Source organism: Lutra lutra, chromosome 15 (assembly GCF_902655055.1).
Source record: "Lutra lutra chromosome 15, mLutLut1.2, whole genome shotgun sequence".
Taxonomy (NCBI): domain Eukaryota; kingdom Metazoa; phylum Chordata; class Mammalia; order Carnivora; family Mustelidae; genus Lutra; species Lutra lutra.
Window position 1 is genome coordinate 1886110 of NC_062292.1, and position 18318 is coordinate 1904427.

The window sequence follows — 18318 nt, forward strand, 5'->3', positions numbered from 1 at the left end:
CACAGGGTGACCTCAGTCTTAAAACACAAAAGGAGTCCTCCAAGCTCTTCCTAATGTCCTCCATTCCCTTTACCTCTAAGAACCTGTCCTGGTAGATCTTCTACCAGATCTTGTGTGAAATTTATGAATGGGGCCCGTTCTAAAACTGTTCGAGAGCTGTGGGTTTGGGAGAAGGGAGGACTCCTGAGTGGCGGGTGGAAGGAGGGTCAGGTTGTGGCAGTTCAGGCTAACGTCTCCATAGCTGGCCACTGCCATCTGTACTCGCAGCAAGAACGGGGCATGGTGGACATTATCTAAACCCAATCCCCAGAAACTCACCTTCACACACTGGGGCTGCAGCTGTCCACACCCCTGAGGCCGCGCACTGCACCACCTCCGATCCAACTAATGCAAATCCCTCTTCACAGCTAAAGTGGCAGCTGGTCCCGTACAGGAAGGCCTCGGCCAAGTGTGGACAGGTCATGCTTCCTCGCTCAGGAGTCTTCAGGGGCGGGCACTGGGCAGCTACAAACAACCCCAGAGCAATGGTGTGAGTCCTTGGGTTATGCCCAGTGCCAGGGAAAGCTCGGGATGCTACAGCGGCTATTGAAACCTTCCCTCAGTGACGAGCGAGGTGATAGACCTGGTTAGTTCAAAGGTACTTTCAGGGGCGCCTGGGTGGCTCAGTGGGCTAAAGTGTCTGCCTTCGGCTCAGGTCATGATCCCAGGGTCCTGGGATCCAGCCCCGTATTGGGCTCCCTGCTCAGTGGGGAGCCTGCTTCCCCCACCTCTCTGCCTGCCTCTCTGCCTACTTGTGATCTCTGTCAAATAAATAAATAAAATCTTTAAAAAAACACAAACTTTCAGCAATGATTTTGAAAGACCCAAATATCCTCACAGTTCATTTACTTTTTAAAGAAGAAAGGTAAAATTACCAAATTAATAATACTCAGCCCTAAGACCTCATTATTATACTCTATTTGCTTTGCAACTGACAAAGACAGAGCCTGTCTCTCTTTGTGATGCTTTTGCCTGAGAATCAAGAATTACGTCGATTACCTCACTCTACCGATACAAAGCATCATGAAAATCAAAATTAGGGGCGCCTGGGTGGCTCAGTGGGTTAAGCCGCTGCCTTCGGCTCAGGTCATGATCCCAGGTCCTGGGTTCGAGCCCCGCATCGGGCTTTCTGCTCAGCAGGGAGCCTGCTTCCTCCTCTCTCTCTCTGCCTGCTTCTCTGCCTACTTGTGATTTCTCTCTGTCAAATAAATAAATAAAAAAAAAATCTTTAAAAAAAAAAAAAAAAAAAAAAAAAAAAAAAGAAAATCAAAATTAGTGTTACTCTCATTGACGGGCAATAGCAAAAATCAGAATTCCCCATCTAATGTGGATCCTCATGATTTCTCATATTTTTTTTAATGGAGAAAGCTTGTTTTCCTCCTCTGAAATTCTAGTGGTCAGTGAGGATGGAAAGAATAGGGTCCACATACCAACACACTGCGGTGGCTCACTCGTCCAGGCTCCAGAAGCCAAGCATTCCAGCTTGCTGGGCCCATTCAGTTCGTACCCTTCCGCGCAGTGGAACCTGCACTCTGAAGTGAAGGAGAAGTTTCCCAGAGGGTGGCTGCAGTTCATGAATGCTTGCCGAGGGAGATCGAGATCCCCACACTTTCTGACTGTGGGGACAAAATATTGATTTTCTTTTTCACTGCAGGTTTAAAGATAATGTCAGGTTTGCTAGACATTGAAAGCTGTTTGTATAACCCTCCGAACCCCATCTCTCTGGGCTTCTAACCCAACCTGGTCATCTTTACTTGGTGCTTTGGTATTGGCTGCATCTTGGGAAATAATCAATCTTTCACCGGTTTTTATCAAATGAGCAATATCAGCCTTTGCTTTGCTTCCTTTATGTTTCTCTTTTACCCTTTAGGATTTTATGAGCCAATGTTCCAAGAAGGAAATGTTTTACCCAGAGTGTATGTCTTGGGACAGTTGGAGTGGGGCAGACTCACAGACCATGGAGGGGGCCGGGGCTAGCCTTTACTCACTGGTGAGTCTCCAACATGATTCCTTCCCTGGCACCACCTCCAGCACAAGACCAACGACCACAATAATATCAACAAAAGAGTGGCCTCACCATATTCACATTCTGGCCCGTAGAATCCAGGGAAGCAGGAGCAGGTGTAGTTCCCAATGGTCTCAATGCACTCTCCTTGCTTGCTACACGACATGTCCTGGCAGGAGGCTGCATGGATTCAGAAGGACCAGAATCATGGGCATTCCCAGGAGGCATGAAGAAAAGCGGGATTATTCCCCAGGCCACAGACTCAGCCCCTCTCGGGTAAGACTAAGCTGACCAAACCATAGAAGATGACTGTGTCCTCTGGTGGGCCAGCCTGGCCCCTGTGAAGGACGTTGTAGGAACCCACCAGAGCATTGCCTGGCTTCCATTCTAGGCTGAGCTAAGTGTTTCCTAAGGAGGGATGGCTATGTGAGGCAGAGAGACAAAGAGCCACCGATAGATGCGTAGACAGAGACACTCCTCTATGTGGTATGAAATAGGTTGTGGTTTTTAACCAAGAATATTCTTAGAGTTGTATTACAGAAGCCCCTGTGACAGCGCAGCGTAAAGGTTAGGAAGCAGATGTGGGCGGCCATACACACGTGATCAGAATCCTGACTCTGCCACCTACTATTAAGGGACTCAGACTAGTTACTTCTCTGAGGCCAACCTGCCCAAGATCAGGACCAAAGCCCTTCCAGCCTTTTGTTCCTTTCAAATCTGCAGCCAGCATCACATGGCGGAGGAGCAGAGGAACAAATGAGACGCTAAGACCTCCTTGTGGCACAGGACAGTCTCGTGAAGAGGTGTTTCCCAGGTCCCAGTACGCCAGGCTTAGGTGTGGAGAGCATGACTGGCCAGCCAGGCCCGTCTCAGTAAGTCTGAGCGGAGAGGGGCTGGAGTTTCTTTCCTGCAAGGGGCTCTTGGGGATGGACATATGCACTCTGCACTAGGCACCTGATGGACGGTTGGCATTAGAATCAGTACTCTGAAAGCACGGAGAATGTTTTTACTGATGAGGTCACAGGTGGGGGCAAGGTCTGAGACTAGACTATTTTCTGGTGGTGTTTCCTCTGCACTGAGCTGTGGCCATATGTGGTCCACTTTGGGGTCCATTACAAGAGAAAATTCATATGTCACATAGAAGGTTATACTAGATGACCTTTACGTTCCCTCACAACTCTGAGATGCAAAAATTCTAGAATTCATGCAGATTCCACAGGAGAACGTCCCCAAGGCAGCCGGCAAGTGTGGTGAAGCTGCACAGGGGCACTAGAAAGGGTTCCAAGAACGGGCAGATGCAGGGGAAGCAACAGCTGCTAGATACTGGACAGATGTTTGGTCCACATTTTCTCTCCTATTGCCGCGACCTCACCCGTCTTCCGGCAGCAATACCTGTCTGTCCTGTGCTCTTAGCGCACGCACATTCTGTTCCAACTGTAGCTTCCTCAGGACCTCAGAATGTTATACATGAGAAAACAGTCCCAGGTCTGTCCTCTACTCCACTTCAGGGAATCAGGCAGGTTAGTAATGGTCTGTATCTTTGAATCCTCAGGAAAGGACATAATGATGATTCACTGAATGAATCTTTTTTTTTTTTTTCCTTCCTGCTAAGCTGTTCTGAGATGTAACAAATCCTGACATTTAGAGAAGTGGTCCAACTTAATTTCTTGTTGCAGATGACATGTCTGTTTCTCATCTGTTTCCTACAGAGAGCTGATGCTTCCCTACACCCTTTCCAGCTTGGGTGGCAAAAACATGCCACTCAGGATAGTGGCTGCCTAGAGTGTTGTTTGGTGGAGACAGAAACTTGACTGTGCAGCGAAACTGCAACCATTAGCCATGTCCCACATTCCTGCAGGTTAGAGGAGAGGTCTCACGCATGCCCGTAGCTTTTAATCGCTTTCCTTCCTTGTGATTTTTTTGCAGTTTACTGGGGAAGGCGATCTTGGAGTGACGGATGTTGAAGGTTGGGCAGGGAGGGGAGGCAGTGGCGAACTGGAAACATCTACTGGCAACAAGAGAACCTTACAGGGACCATTCCAGGGAGGCATGACCCAGGGAGTGTAGGGAGCTGGCCGGGAGGCAGCAGGATGCACTGAGATTCTGGTCCTGTTCATCCTGGCCTACAATGAACAGGTCATGATTGTTTAAATTCATAAATTTGTTAATTTGTTGATAAATTATTTATAAAACGAGACCCGACTACATGCCAATGCATTTATGGATATGTTTTCCCTCGGATGGGAGATTGACGAGAAGAGAGAAAAAGTAGAGGAGAACGGAGGAGGAGTTCTGAGGGGAGGTGTTTATGATTCCCAGAATTTATATATTTATTACTTTGTTTTGTTGTTTAAGTTCAATTAGCCAACATGTAATACATCATTAGCTCTTGATGTAGTGTTCAACGACTCATTAGCTGCCGAAATAGCCCGTGCTCATCGCCACACGTGCCCTCCTTAAAACCCATCCCCCGACGCCCCCATCCCCCACCCCCTCTCCCCTCTGCAACCCTCAGAATCTCTCATGGTTCGTCTCCCTCTGTGATTCCCTCCCATTCAGGTCCCCCCCGCCCGTGGTCCTCCGCGCCATTCCTCACATCCCACGCAGGAGTGAAACCACGTGGTAATTGTTCTCTGCGCGACTTACTTCACTCAGCCTAACCCCTCCGGTCCCGTCCGTGTCGATTTTAGAACGTACACGGCGGAGTGCGGCTATTTTGCAAGACGCAGCCTCAGAGCGCTCCGGGCCGTGCTGCCCCGGGCCGTGGTCTCTCGCAGCCGCAGCGTTGGTGAGGCGCGTGAGGCAGCAGGGCGCGTCCGTGAGGACGACTAGGAAGGCCGAGCTGCGGCGCGTGCGCTCACCCGGAAGCAGACACTCCCAGTCGCCCCATCCCGCGCCGCCCCTCCCCCCAGCGTCCAGCACCCTGGACGCCGCTGCTGCTGAAGGGAAGCCGGAACACACTGTGGCTCTCGGTCACGGCCTCGTGTTGTCTCGTGAGAACGGGGAGCGGAGGGGACAGTGGCACTTGTGGCTACACAACACCCGCGTTCGATCAAGAGTTTGGAACCGGCTCCGCCGCCGTGTGGCTCGGAACCCCGCGCCCGCTCCTCACTAGCCCGAGCCTTTGTCTCGTCAGCGACATGAGGGAACCAGAGGGTCCGGCTGACGAGGTTCTCCCCAGGACTGGACGAGGCGGACGGCCGAGCCCCGAACCGACCGCAGGGCCCGCGCCGCACGGATGGGCCGGCGGGCGTGCAGCCGCCTCTCCGCGTCTACTCGGGCAGCGAGGGGCAAGAAGGCTCTGGACATCGGTCTGGGGAGACGAAACCGCCTGAGCACCAGCTGCAAAATGAGGCAGTGGGTCGAGTGACCCTGAAACGACCGCAAAATTCGAGTCTCAACAACCCGGTCTCTCTCCTCCCCATCATCCGTTCCTCAGGCCGCTCAGTGCCGGGCCTGCTGCGGCTCGTTCCCTGCTCTCACAGCCCCGACTCCGCGACCCCACGCCACCGACCCGGGGACGCCTGCCGCGAGCGAGCCGGGCGGAGGGCTCTCACCTGCGTAGCACAGCGCCCGCTTCCGCTTCCCGCACGGCTCGTCGTTCCACTTGCCGGGGGCCGAGACGCTCTTGATGTAGATCTCCACGCAGTCCTGGTTGTTCTTCTTGTTGTTGGGCTCGTGGTCAGCCCAGTTCTCCGCCTCGTCGGTGAGGGGCTGTTTGGTTCCCACCCACGTCCATGTATCCCCGATCTTCCGGATCCCGATCCAGTAGTACGAGCTGGAGTAGGGTATGACCTCATTGAGGTGAGCAATTTCCTTCTTATTCTGGATGGCCACTAAGTCCGTGTAGTGCTTCTGGCAGAACACCCGGGAGTAGTTCCACGAATACGCTTTCGTGCTGTAGTGGTAGGTCCACGCCGCCACTTCTTCCTGCTTTATTAAGTCTGAGCAAAGAGAGGGATTGCCAGGTTAGCGCCGTTAGCCAGCACAGTTCCTGAGCGTAAAGACAATTCCACGTAGTCCCGAAGAGCTTCTGACCGCAAGACCTCAAACAGGACTCGTCCCTGTCTAACCTAGTTGTTCTAAGGAAGAACAGGAGTTTCCATCTTTCATCTAAACATAAACCCATGAAGTCAGAATAGGAAATTGTATTCTGAGGATCCTTAGGATTAGAAATTTGTAATCACGATGATAACAGACTTGGGCCGTCTAATTGTCTCCTCCTTTTATAAGTGGGGCAGACATATTAAGTAATTTGCCCAATTTAAGTGACACACAAAATGTCTCGGTGGCTGCTTTTGTTCTGCACGGTCTACCTCCTCACCTGGAAGATAAGATGTTGTATGACCTGGAGCCTGTCTGCTGGCCCGGCTTCATCACCCACCATATTTACCTTCTTAGCAGATAGACTCCCACTCTGTGCCTTTGCAGTGCTCTTCCTGCTATTCTGGCTGCCCTCCCCACGTGTGCCTGCAGAATGGGCCTCCCCATACTTTCCAGGACTCGCCCAGGTAGGCTCACTGCCCCTTCCTCCAGGCTCCTGCCGCACCTCATCTCTGCCTCTACCGCCCTCATCACTGGGTGTGGGAATGTCTCTTCCTGTGACGGCAAGATTAGGAATCCTGGTAGTGCTCTGTTTTCATCTCTGGGTCCCTCACACCAAGCACAGAGCGTGGCACCTCACAGGTATCCCGGAAATACTTGCTGAGTGAAACACGAGTTTTTGGCCCAGGCAGGTCACAAGTCAAATCTCCTGATCTGCAGTCTCACTCATTCCGCTGCTCTTGACTGTTTTCTCTCTGATAAATTATGCTGTGTCCATTTCCGCTCACTCACGTGTTAAAACAGCCTTTTAAGACATGTTCGTGATATTAAATGAAATAAGGGGTGTGCCCTTCAAAAGTGTAAGGGGCACTCTGAGGGAAGATAATGTTTTTGTAGCCAGTGGGAACTCACCGGGGCCAGAAGAGGCCAGATCCCATGTGAAGAAGTGTACAGGGCAGGCAATCAGCCCGGGAAGTGGCCGTCTTTCCTGTTTATAGAGGCTCGTTCCTACTCAACCCTGTCCTCTGCTTTTGGCATGATGGTCATGCTGGTCTCTCCCTCACTGACTCCTCTATTGCAGTGCTTTTCCCTAAAACTTTATTCTGGTGTCACCACGGCTGCAATATTGGCCTCCATGGAGTTTAGGCAATTTTACCTCAATCAGCCCCTTCTTCCATAATAACATATTCAAAACTATGTTTTACAGTTGCAGTGGTATAAGTAAATACATCTATGAATACTGTATACTAAGACATTTTTGTGAGTCCCTAACGGTGCTGTGGACCAGTGCCGGCTGGGCCTAATGGATAATTGGTCCTGGAGATGTCCATTTCAGTTTTCCCAGAGTTTTTCCAGCAGTGTGATGGTGTTGGGTGCATTTTTCCCCCAGGCATTTGGTGAGAAGAGTATTCCCATGCCTCACAACAACTGGCTACCATCCTTAACTTCTCCTACTTGGAGAAGGTCCCCTCCTTACTCAGGGCTAGGTGAAGGGTTAACATAAAGTTTACCAAAGATTAGGGCACTGAACCAAAGGAGCTGGGCCGTTCTGAGGACCACTCTGTGAAATCTCCGGTTCCAGATGTCTTTTAGGCAGCTGGCCTGAAACAAGAAAAGAAAACTTTATAGCATCGATGTGAAATCAATGAAGCAAAAAAAAAATTCTTGTCCATAATCAGTATATTGAGTTATAATCCTCCCTGTTTCCAGTGAGGGTGGAGGTTCAAGCCCTCTGCCTCCTTCTTGTTTCTCACTGCTCTGCTTCCGAGTTGTACCTTGCACCATAGCCGAGGACAGAACTTGTTTCTTCTTTCATTCAAGATATTTGTCAAGTAACTACTCTGTGCAACTAATATTTTTTGTTTATGGAACATTCTGTAATATTCACATAAGAAAAAGATTGTCATTGTTATTATGCAATAACCTCCCTTTAAGAACTAGTATGCCACACCCCAAAGTACTAGGAAGTTGCACACAGACTCCCTGACTGACCCGTGCTTTGATACCTGGGGCAGCAGTGAATTATCCTGTGCTATGCCATCTACTCTGTGTTATTGATCTATGTTTTATCTTCTTGCTTGTCAATTTCAGCCTATGTCCACAGTATTATTCAATATGTAATATATATGCATAACATATATTTTATACATATATAAACTTACTCCCTTTGGATCAATAGCAAGTGTTATTTCTAATGAGTTCCCTTCTGTTGGGATTTTATCAGATCTGTTAACATTTTCAAAATGTTTTTAGGCAAGGGGAGGAGCAAGATGGCGGAGGAGTTGGAGACCTACATTTCATCTGGTCCCAGGAGTTCAGCTAGACAGTTACCAAACCATCCTGAGCACCTACGAACTCAACGGGAGATTGATGAGAAGAAGAGCAGCAATTCCATGAACAGAAAAACAACCACTTTCTGGAAGATCGGACGTACGGAGAAGTAAACCTGAGGAGATATATGGGAAGACAGACCACGGGGGGAGGGGCCTCCGTCAGCCACTTACCGGCAGGTGAGAGAGCAGCGGGGCCTGATATTGGAACGTTTAGAAGTCTGCTCCACAGAGGGACATCACTCCAGAGGCTAAGCGGGGGGGTAGAACCCTTGTGGGGACAGTGTGATCTCAGGTCCCTCAGGGTTACAAGAAGACCCAGCGTGTCTGAGTGTAGCAGAGCTCCCAGTTATAGGAGCAGGGAAGCCGGGGGCAGAGACAGAGCCGAGGAAGGAGCTCTCAACTCGGGGTTGCCATAAACCCTGACTTGAGGCACAGTCAGGCCACTGGTCTTCGAGCAGAGACCTCACAAATGGTAGATCCAGGGAGACCCCCCATTCTTTTCTGGGAGAAGTGGCGGGAGAGCGCGGCAGGAATCTGCTGGGTTTGGAGACTCCAAACAGGGCCATGCACCAGAGATAGAGATGCTCGGTCACAGGCCGGGGGAGCTTGGAGCTCCGCCAGAGACCAGGGAGAGAGGAGGGACTGATGGCTTTTCTCAGGGCGCACTGAGGAGCGGGGTCTGGAGCTCTCGGCTCCTCTGGCCGGCGACTGGGCGGCCGCCATCTTCATTCCCGTCCTCCCAAGCGGTACGGAAAGCGCTCAGGGAACAAAAGCTCCGAGCGCGACCCTGAGCAGATTGCTTAGCCCGGCCCGGCAAGGGCGGTGCGGTTCTACCTCCGGCAAAGATATTTGAGAATCACAGCAACATGAAACGTGTGAGTGTATTTCTTTCCTTAAAATTTTGGGATACAGCTTCTTAGAGACCAAAATCTAGTGTATGGCTTTGTTCTATCTCCCGCCTGATCACATTCTCTCCTTTTTTTTTTTAAATATATTTTTTCTTTCTTTTTTCAACCAACTTCTTATCTCATCAATTCTTTTTTAAAAATATATTTAAATTTTCACCTTTACAGTCATATTCTATCCATTCTATCCCTTCATCATGTTTACCTTTATTTTTGTATATATATAAGTTCTTAGTTCTTTAAAATTTGGGGAGGCAGTTTCTTCTAACAGACAAAAATATACTCACAATCAGCTGTGTGGCTCTGTTCTATTCACCAGCCTGAGACAGACAGACAGACACACACACATATATATTTTTTTCCCTTTCTTTTCACACAGTTTTGAGTCTTTTCTGATTTGTCTAGTATATATTTTTCTGCGGTTGATCTTACCCTTTTAACATTTTGTTCTCTCATTCATCTGTTCTTCTCTGGACAAAATGACAAAGTGGAAAAATTCACCTCAAAAAAAAAGAATAAGAGGCAGTACCTAATGCTTGAGACCTAATCAATATGGACAAAGAGAATCCCCTTCAAAATCAATAAAAATAGGTCAACACCCCATCATCTAATATTAAAACTTACAAGTCTCAGAGACAGAATGAAAATCCTAACCTAAAAGCAGCTCAGAACAATAGGTCTGTAGTATACAATGGTAAAAATATTAGACTGACAGCAGACCTATCCACAGAGACCTGGCAGGCCAGAAAGGACTGGCATGATATATTCAGAGCACTAAATGAGAAAAACTTGCAGCCAAGAATACAATATCCAGCTAGGCTGTCATTGAAAATAGAAGGAGAGATAAAAAGCTTCCAGGACAAACAAAAGCTAAATGAATTTGCAAACACCAAACCAGCCCTATAGGAAATACTGAAAGGGTCCTCTAAACAAAGAGAGAGCCTAAAAGTAGTAGATCAGAAGGGAATAGAGACAATATACAGTAACAGTCACCTTATAGGCAATAACAATGGCACTAGATTCATATCGTTCAATAGTTACCCTGAATGTAAATGGGCTAAATGCCCCAATCAAAAGACACAGGGTATCAGAATAGATTAAAAAAAAGAAAAGAAAAAAACCACTGATATGCTATCTGCAAGAAACTCATTTTAGACCCAAAGACACCTCCAGATTTAAAGTGAGGGGGTGGAAAACAATTTACCATGCTAATGGACATCAAAAGAAAGCCGGGGTGGTGATCTTTATTTTTTTTTAAGATTTTATTTATTTATTTGACAGATAGAGATTACAAGTAGGCAGAGCAGCAGGCAGAGAGAGAGGGAAGCAGGCTCCCCGCTGAGCAGAGAGCCCGATGCGGGGCTTGATCCCAGGACCCTGGGATCATGACCCGAGCCTAAGGCAGAGGCTTTAACCCACTGAGCCACCCAGGCACCTGGGGTGGCAATCTTTAAATCAGATAAATTCAATTTTAAGCCAAGACTATAAGAAGAGATGAGGAAGGACACTATGTCGTACTTAAAGGGTCTGTCCAACAAGAAGATCTAACAATTTTAAATATCTATGCCCCTAACATGGGAGCAGCCAATTTTATAAACCAATTAATAACAAAATCAAAGAAACACATCGACAATAATACAATAATAGTAGGGGACTTTAACACTCCCCTCACTGAAATGGACAGATCATCCAAGCGAAAGATCAACAAGGAAATAAAGGCCTTAAATGACACACTAAACCAGATGGACATCACAGATCCATTCAAAACATTCCATCCTAAAGCAACAGGATACACATTCTCCCCTAGAGCACATGGAACATTCTCCAGAATAGATCACGTCCTGGGTCACAAATCAGGTCTCAACTGGTACCAAAATGAATTATTGGGACTTCAAGATAAAAAGCTTTTGCACAGCAAAGGAAAGAGTCAACAAAACCAAAAGACAACCGACAGAATGAGAGAAGATATGTGCAAATGACATATCAGATAAAGGGCTAGTATCCAAAATCTATAAAGAACTTATCAAACCCAACACCCAAAGGACAAATAATCCAGTCAAGAAATGGGCAGAAGACATGAACAAACATTTCTGCAAAGAAGACATCCAGATGGCTAACAAACACATGAAAAAGTGCTCCACATCACTCAGCATCAGGGAAATACAAATCAAAACCACAGTGAGATACCACCTCACACCAGTCAGAATGGCTAAAATTAGCAAGTCAGGAAACAACAGGTGTTGGTGAGAATGTGGAGAAAGGGGAACCCTCCTACACCGTTGGTGGGAACGCAAGCTGGTGCAGGCACTCTGGAAAGCAGCATGGAGGTTTCTCAAAAAGTTGAAAATAGAGCTACCCTACGACCCAGCAATTGCACTACTGGGTATTTACCCTAAAGATACAGATATAGTGATCAGAAGGGCCACGTGCACCCAAATGTTTATAGCAGCAGTGTCCACAATAGCCAAGCTATGGAAAGAACCTAGATGTCCATCAACAGATGAATGGATAAAGAAGATGTGGTATATATACACAATGGAATACTATGCAGCCATCAAAAGAAATGAAATCTTGCCTTTTGCAACTATGTGGATGGAACTAGAGGGTATTTTGTTGAGTGAAATAAGTCAATCAGAGAAAAACAATTATATGATCTCACTGATAAGGTGATTTGAGAAACCATAAGAGACTCTTAATGTCACAAAACAAACTGAGGGGGTTTGGGGGAAGGGGTAGGGATAGGGCAGCTGAGTGATGGACATTGGGGAGGGTATATTCTGTGGTGAGTGCTGTGAAGTGTATAAACCTGGTGATCCACAGACCTGTACCCCTGTGTCTAATAATACATTATATGTTTAAAAAATTAAAAATTTTTTAAAAGAGTAATTTGAGAAACAAGACAGAAGATCATAGGGGAAAGGAGGGAAAAATGAAACAAGATGAAACTAGAGAGGGAGACAATCCATATGAGACTCTCAATTTCAGGAAATGAACTGAGGGTTGCTGGGGGGAGGGCGGTGGGAGGGATAGAGTAACTGGGCGATGGATACTGGGGAGGGTATGTGCTATGGTGAGTGCTGTGAATTGTGTAAGACTGATGAATCACAGACCTGTACCCCTGAAACAAAAAATACATTATATGTTAATTGGAAAAAATTAAATGAGATAATGGAAAAGAAAAGAAGTAAGACATAGTGATCAAGTAAAGACTTTAAGCTTAAAATTGTATTTTATTAGGTTAAAATTCTACAAAGAAAGTGGAATACAAATAGCTATGAGAGGAGAAAAAAGAAATAATATAAAATTTCTTACTATCTGGAACTTATTTATGTTTTTTTTTAAGTGATGAGGGTTATTAGATCACTACAGTATTTACTTCCACTGAAATGAATATTAAGAAATGATGTGACATCTATTTATTATAAAAGACTAATCTTTACAATGTATTAGACATCCCCTCTGTTATTAGTTTTAAAACTTAATGACCAAAGAAGTTAGCTTTCTACTTAAAAAGGTGTGAGAGTTTACACAACTTTCCAAAATTCTTTCAGAGGCATGAGCAGCAAAAACATTACTGCTGAAGAACACCATCATGCACATTTCATGAAAGGGGACCCCAGTATTCACCTTTGAACGTGTGCTGGGTTCCCCCTATATTCACCTTTGAACATGCACTGGGTTCCTTCTCCAGTAGACTGGAGTAGTATAGTATTTGTGATCTATAGTATTTGTGATCCCCATGGGCCCATTGGAAGTGTCTGTTTTCCTGTACATTTCTCTGTCGAGCATTTCTAGAGGGTCCTCTGACTTTAGGGAACGTTCAAGGGAGTGTGGGGGAGGCTGGTCAGGGGAGGCTGCTGCTTCACTGTCCATGCCCGACTCCAGCCACTATCCCAAAAGATCTGTTTCACATTTTAACTAGCTTATTTTTTTTATTATTTTTTTAAGATTTTATTTATTTATTTGACAGAGAGAGATCACAAGTAGGCAGAGAGGCAGGCAGAGAGAGAGGAGGAAGCAGGCTCCCTGCTGAGCAGAGAGCCCAACGAGGGGCTCGATCCCAGGACCCTGAGATCATGACCCGAGCCAAAGGCAGCGGCTTAACCCACTGAGCCACCCAGGTGTCCCAACTAGCTTGTTTAAACGTTGAAATATGGTTTAAACAGAACTGAGAGAGAAAGAGAGTTTTTAAACATTTTAAGGTTTTCAAGGTGGATGTTGGGTTAACACAGTGATTCTTATTCTTGCAGAACATTTGAATTCCTTTGAAAGACTGATAAGAGCGCTGGTCAGGATTCTTAAAAAAATGCACAGCTGTAATTTGTTTTTAGACAATTTCAGACAGTTCATGGACAGTTCATGTCCACGTTTAGTGGACTGCGAGTTCAAATCTCTGTGAACTTTAAGGCCACAGAGTAAGTTGCCAGCAGTGGACAAGGGTTTTGTGTGTGAGCGCAGAGAACAGATGATGCCTGAGAATCTTCCTTTGGTCATTTTCCTCTGAAATTTCTCTGGGGCGGGCACCTCTGTTCCTGGTCTGCACTGTCATCTTCAGCTCTAAGATCCTGGAGATTTAAGGGCTGTTTCTGTGTGTTACTGAGCCAGTTAAGTGTTGAAACAAGAGCAAATGTCTTTAAGAGAAATGGACACGAGTCTGCTAATCTGTAATGTTCTCTGGCTGTGGGCTTCAAACTGGAAGTCACTGGGAAACAGTCTGTGACTAGGTCATTAGAAGCATATCCTGTACCCTTGTAAACCTTTATTAAAGCTGCTTTACACTATAGTTCTCTTTAATTTTACTTTTCCTAAGAACTGAAAAAAATGGAATGAGGAGAGGGGCAGGGACAAAGTGCCAGACCAAGTGTTTTTTTCCTTGTCCTCACTTTGCTTAGGAAGAGGTATTGGATGCCAGCAGGAGTCCCATGGCTGCCAACGTGGAGGGTGGTGTACAAAGTGGGCAGAAATGGTGCCATGGGAAGGAATTCTATTCCCCTGTCTACATTGTAGACCACAGCTTTGCACTTTTAAAGGCAGAATCGACAATGCCCCCCCCCACCCCCGCCCCTGCCGGGACTGTTTGCCTTCTGCCCCAATCCTGATCTCTCTCCTTCCTCTATGGTTGAGGTTCTTGGACTTTCTACTTTCCCTTTATTCTCCAGCCTCCTCTAACCACCAGCCCTTGAAACTGCTCTTGCTAACTTTACCACTGAAACCCTAATTACCAAACCCAGTGAACACTCTCCCTTCGTATCTTCCTTGACCTTTCTGCACCAATAAATACTACTGAATACTTCCTTTTATTGAAAATGCTTCCGTTGTTTCTCTTGCCTCTTATCTGACATCTTGAGCAATTTTGATGCGTCTTTCTCTGAATGTATGTCAGCCCACTGCTTGCCCTTGTAGAGATAGAGACTTCCCTAGGTTCCTGCTTCCATGACCCTATTCTCTTATCACTCCTCTGCTTTCCTGAGGTCTTCTTCTGGTCATCTGTGTGCCAGATGGCCCACAGGCCGCATCTCCACCCCTGACTTCCCTCCTGAGCGTGACATCGGCAGTCCAAGCACAAAGCAAGCCTGTGTGTGCACAGTCAGAAGGTGCTGCTGACAGACACTTCTCAAGGCCAAGATGACTTAGGTCTGACTCTCAGCGATAGTGGAGAGCAGACGTTTAATGCTTAATAAATATTTTATGAATAATTGAGCAAATAAATCAAAGAATAAAGGCAGGGGAATGACTGAAGGTAAGACAGAAGTGGGTGCTGAGTAAGAAAACACTGAAAAGAATATGTGATGATTATAACTCAGTATCGAAAGGCTACAGCAGTGGTTGTATCAAATTTAAAAGTATATTATGATGAGGCAGAAGAGCCCAAGAAAGCTGTGCAAAAAAAAAAAGTGATCTTGGTACTTTGTCTCACTCTATTTGGGTGTGAGAGAAGCAAGGGGCATGATGGCTCACATTCTGTGTGAGGGAACAATGAGCAGGACTCACTCTCTCAACACTGTACAGGTAAGACAGAAGGATGTGTGGAGAAGTGGGGAAACCTGCGATTGTGACAGTGGGTGGTGTTTCAGGAAAGCCGGGAAGGGCGTCAAATAGCAGCAGCTCTTAGAAGTTGGGGACGAGAGGGGCGCCTGGGTGGCTCAGTGGGTTGGGCCTCTGCCTTCGGCTCGGGTCATGATCTCAGGGTCCTGGGATTGAGCCCCACATCGGGCTTTCTGCTCAGTGGGGAGCCTGCTTCCCCTTCTCTCTCTGCCTGCCTCTCTGCCTACTTGTGATCTCTGTCAAATAAATAGATAAAATATTTAAAAATATCTAAATAAATAGAAGTTGGGGATGAGAAAGCAAATTTCCACCCAACCCTCTGGAGTGAGTGTGGCTCTCAAGAAGACTTTAGTACTCAAAGGGGCTCCTATGACTCAAAGAGACATAGGTTCTTACTAGCAGTCAGTCTCCCTGACCTGAACCCCGTGACCCTGAAGTCCTTTGGGCCATAGAGGGAAGATGAAGGCTCTCTCTCCTTTGCCCAAACCCTTCACATCAACCTGTCATCAAATCCTACTGACCTTACCTTCGGACCAGATATCTGGGCTTTCTCCAGATTTCCCATTTCTGCTAAGGTACTAGTGCAGACATAATTCTTTCCTTCTTGCACATCTTCTATCTGGTCTTGCCTCAAGTTACTATCTTCAAGTTACCCATTTTCAATTCTTTCTCTATAATGAAGTCAGAATCATATTCCTAACACACAAACCTGATCGTATCACTTTTTACTACCTCAAGTCCATCAGTTGTTCCCATTCCTTGAGCAACAAATACAAACTCTTCAAGATGACACAGGTAATTGGGGTGCCTGGGTGGCTCAGTGGGTTAAGCCACTGCCTTCGGCTCAGGTCATGATCCCAGGGTCCTGGGATCGAGCCCCACATCGGGCTCTCTGCTCGGCAGGGAGCCTGCTTCCCTCTCACTCTCTCTCCCTGCCTCTTCGCCTACTTGTGATCTCTCTCTATCAAATAAATAAATAAAATCTTAAAAAAAAAAAAAGATGACACAGGTAAGACCCTTCGAAACATGGCCTCTTCCTTTTGTCTAGTCTCCTCTCCTGCCATTAACTTTCAGTTTACTCACCATCCACACAATTCTACTATGCATTTATACAAACATCTTGTAGTTTCCAGAATGTGCTCTCTGTTCTCCTAATTGCCCAGAGCACCCTCTCCTTCTCCGTGTGCCTAGCGCTATAAATCCAAAAATCTCCTCCTGAAAGGAGCCTTTTCTATCACCAGAGTCGCCGGCCCCACTAAGACAGGTGCTCCCTGTTATTCCCTGTTCTTTCCCATTGCTTATTTCAGTAGCTATTAATTTATCAAAGGCCTACAATGTGTCAGGTACTCTTTGAGGCACTGGCACTAAAATGGTAGAAACGGACATCATTCCTGTCCTCGTGGAATATACAATGTATTGAGGAAGACGGACAATGACATGCCAATAAATACAGAACAGTTCGTAACAGATAAAGGTGAAACCTGGAAGCTAGTGGTAAACGCTAGGTTAAGATATTAAAGTGAGGTAGAGGGACTGGGTGGTTACCTTGGGCAGATCTCTCTAAGGAGGTCTTTTTTTTTTTTTAAGGATTTTATTTATTTGACAGAGATAGACACAGCAAGAGAGGGGAACACAAGCAGGGGGAGTTTGAGAGGGGGAAGCAGGCTTCTCGCTGAGCAGGGAGCAAGATGTGGAGCTGAGGGCAGACGCTTAACGACTGAGCCACTCAGGAGCCCCTAAGGAGGTCATTTTTAACTGAAAGCAGAAGGGCCAGAAGAAGCCAGGCAGGGAGAAGCAGGAAGAAGGGAATTAAAGATTGAACGAAAGCTGGTGTGAAGGCTTTGAGTGGCAGCGAAGTGCAGAGCGTACACTGCGTTATCCACGTAGCTGGAACAGAATGAGCAGTGGGAAGAGAGGATGACACGAAGCTGGTGACAGATCATTCTGGGCCTTTGGGAACTAAAACAAGGGGATAAGATTTTGTTCTACATGCAAAGAACAGTCAGAGGCCTGGGGAGGGAGGTGTGGATTTTAATAGAGGCTATGATGTCGTCTGATTGCTGTCGAAAACTGGGAGAGCCTGGAGATTAATTGAAAAGGGAATTTTGATGAGGGTGAGAAAAGGGAGCTGAGGGCACAGCACAAGCTAATACCCTGGAAACCACCTCTCTGCCAGGGGGGCTGTGTGTGACATTCCTCAGGCACTCCTGGCACCCAAGGTCAAAGGAAAGGGGAAACAAAGGGTTAACTGATAAAGATCACAGTCAGCAGGATCTGGGTCTCCATCCATCTGCAACTGTTTTAATGATTTGCAATTAAAAAAAGTTCTTCAGAAAACTATAGACTCAATTTCCTGGAACCCTAACATCACCCTTCCTTCCATAGGACAGAAAAGCTTCTATCAGCAGTCACTCCTCGCAGTCCCAGTGCAGGTCTTTCTGCCCAAGGGTCCTGTCCCAATGCTATAATAAAAACCTTCTTTTTGCACTGAAAACATCTCAAAAATTCTTTCCTGGCTGCTGGCTCCAACCCCTACCCCCCACCCCCTCCAAACCACATCAGGTTGGGGCCAGGTCTCCTGAGTCTGATGTAATAGCCCAGAAGGGACCTAATTGCCAGGACTCTGAACGGAGAAGCGTCCTCAGCAGAGGGACTTGAGTATAGTGTATTTTTTTTAATTTTAATTTTTTTCCTATTTATTTGACAGACAGAGATCACAAGCAGGCAGAGAGGCAGGCAGAAAGAGAGGAAGGGAAGCAGGCTCCCTGCTGAGCAGAGATCCTGATTCGGGGCTCGATCCCAGGACCCTGGGAGCATGACCTGAGCTGAAAGCAGAGGCTTTAACCCGCTGAGCCACCCAGGCACCCCAGAGTATAGTGGTTTTGATAAATTTGATGAATTAGCCACAGAGAGTCTGGGCCTTGCAAAGGGGAAGCTACTGTACTAG

At 46.7% G+C, this 18318-nt stretch overlaps 1 protein-coding gene and 1 long non-coding RNA gene across 3 annotated transcripts in view; one reads left to right on the top strand and one right to left on the bottom strand.

Moving 5' to 3' along the window:
• SELP (selectin P) overlaps window positions 1-18318 on the bottom strand; it is a 43108-nt gene that overhangs the window by 22201 nt on the left and 2589 nt on the right. The window contains exons 1-6 of one of the 2 annotated variants that reach the window (XM_047705404.1): window positions 9759-9792; window positions 7600-7690; window positions 5602-5988; window positions 2117-2224; window positions 1470-1655; window positions 319-504 (exon numbers count right to left, since the gene is read on the bottom strand). In XM_047705404.1, coding sequence (XP_047561360.1) covers window positions 319-504; window positions 1470-1655; window positions 2117-2224; window positions 5602-5988; window positions 7600-7690; window positions 9759-9782 — 982 coding nt within the window. In that variant the 5' untranslated portion in view covers window positions 9783-9792. Of the gene's footprint in view, window positions 1-318; window positions 505-1469; window positions 1656-2116; window positions 2225-5601; window positions 5989-7599; window positions 7691-9758; window positions 9793-18318 lie in introns of those variants that run through there. The other variant, XM_047705403.1, reaches the window with a different exon arrangement.
• Window positions 12876-15024, top strand: LOC125086201 (uncharacterized). Its single transcript, XR_007123120.1, has 3 exons — window positions 12876-12961; window positions 13577-13741; window positions 14798-15024. It is a non-coding gene; the product is annotated as an uncharacterized LOC125086201 (long non-coding RNA).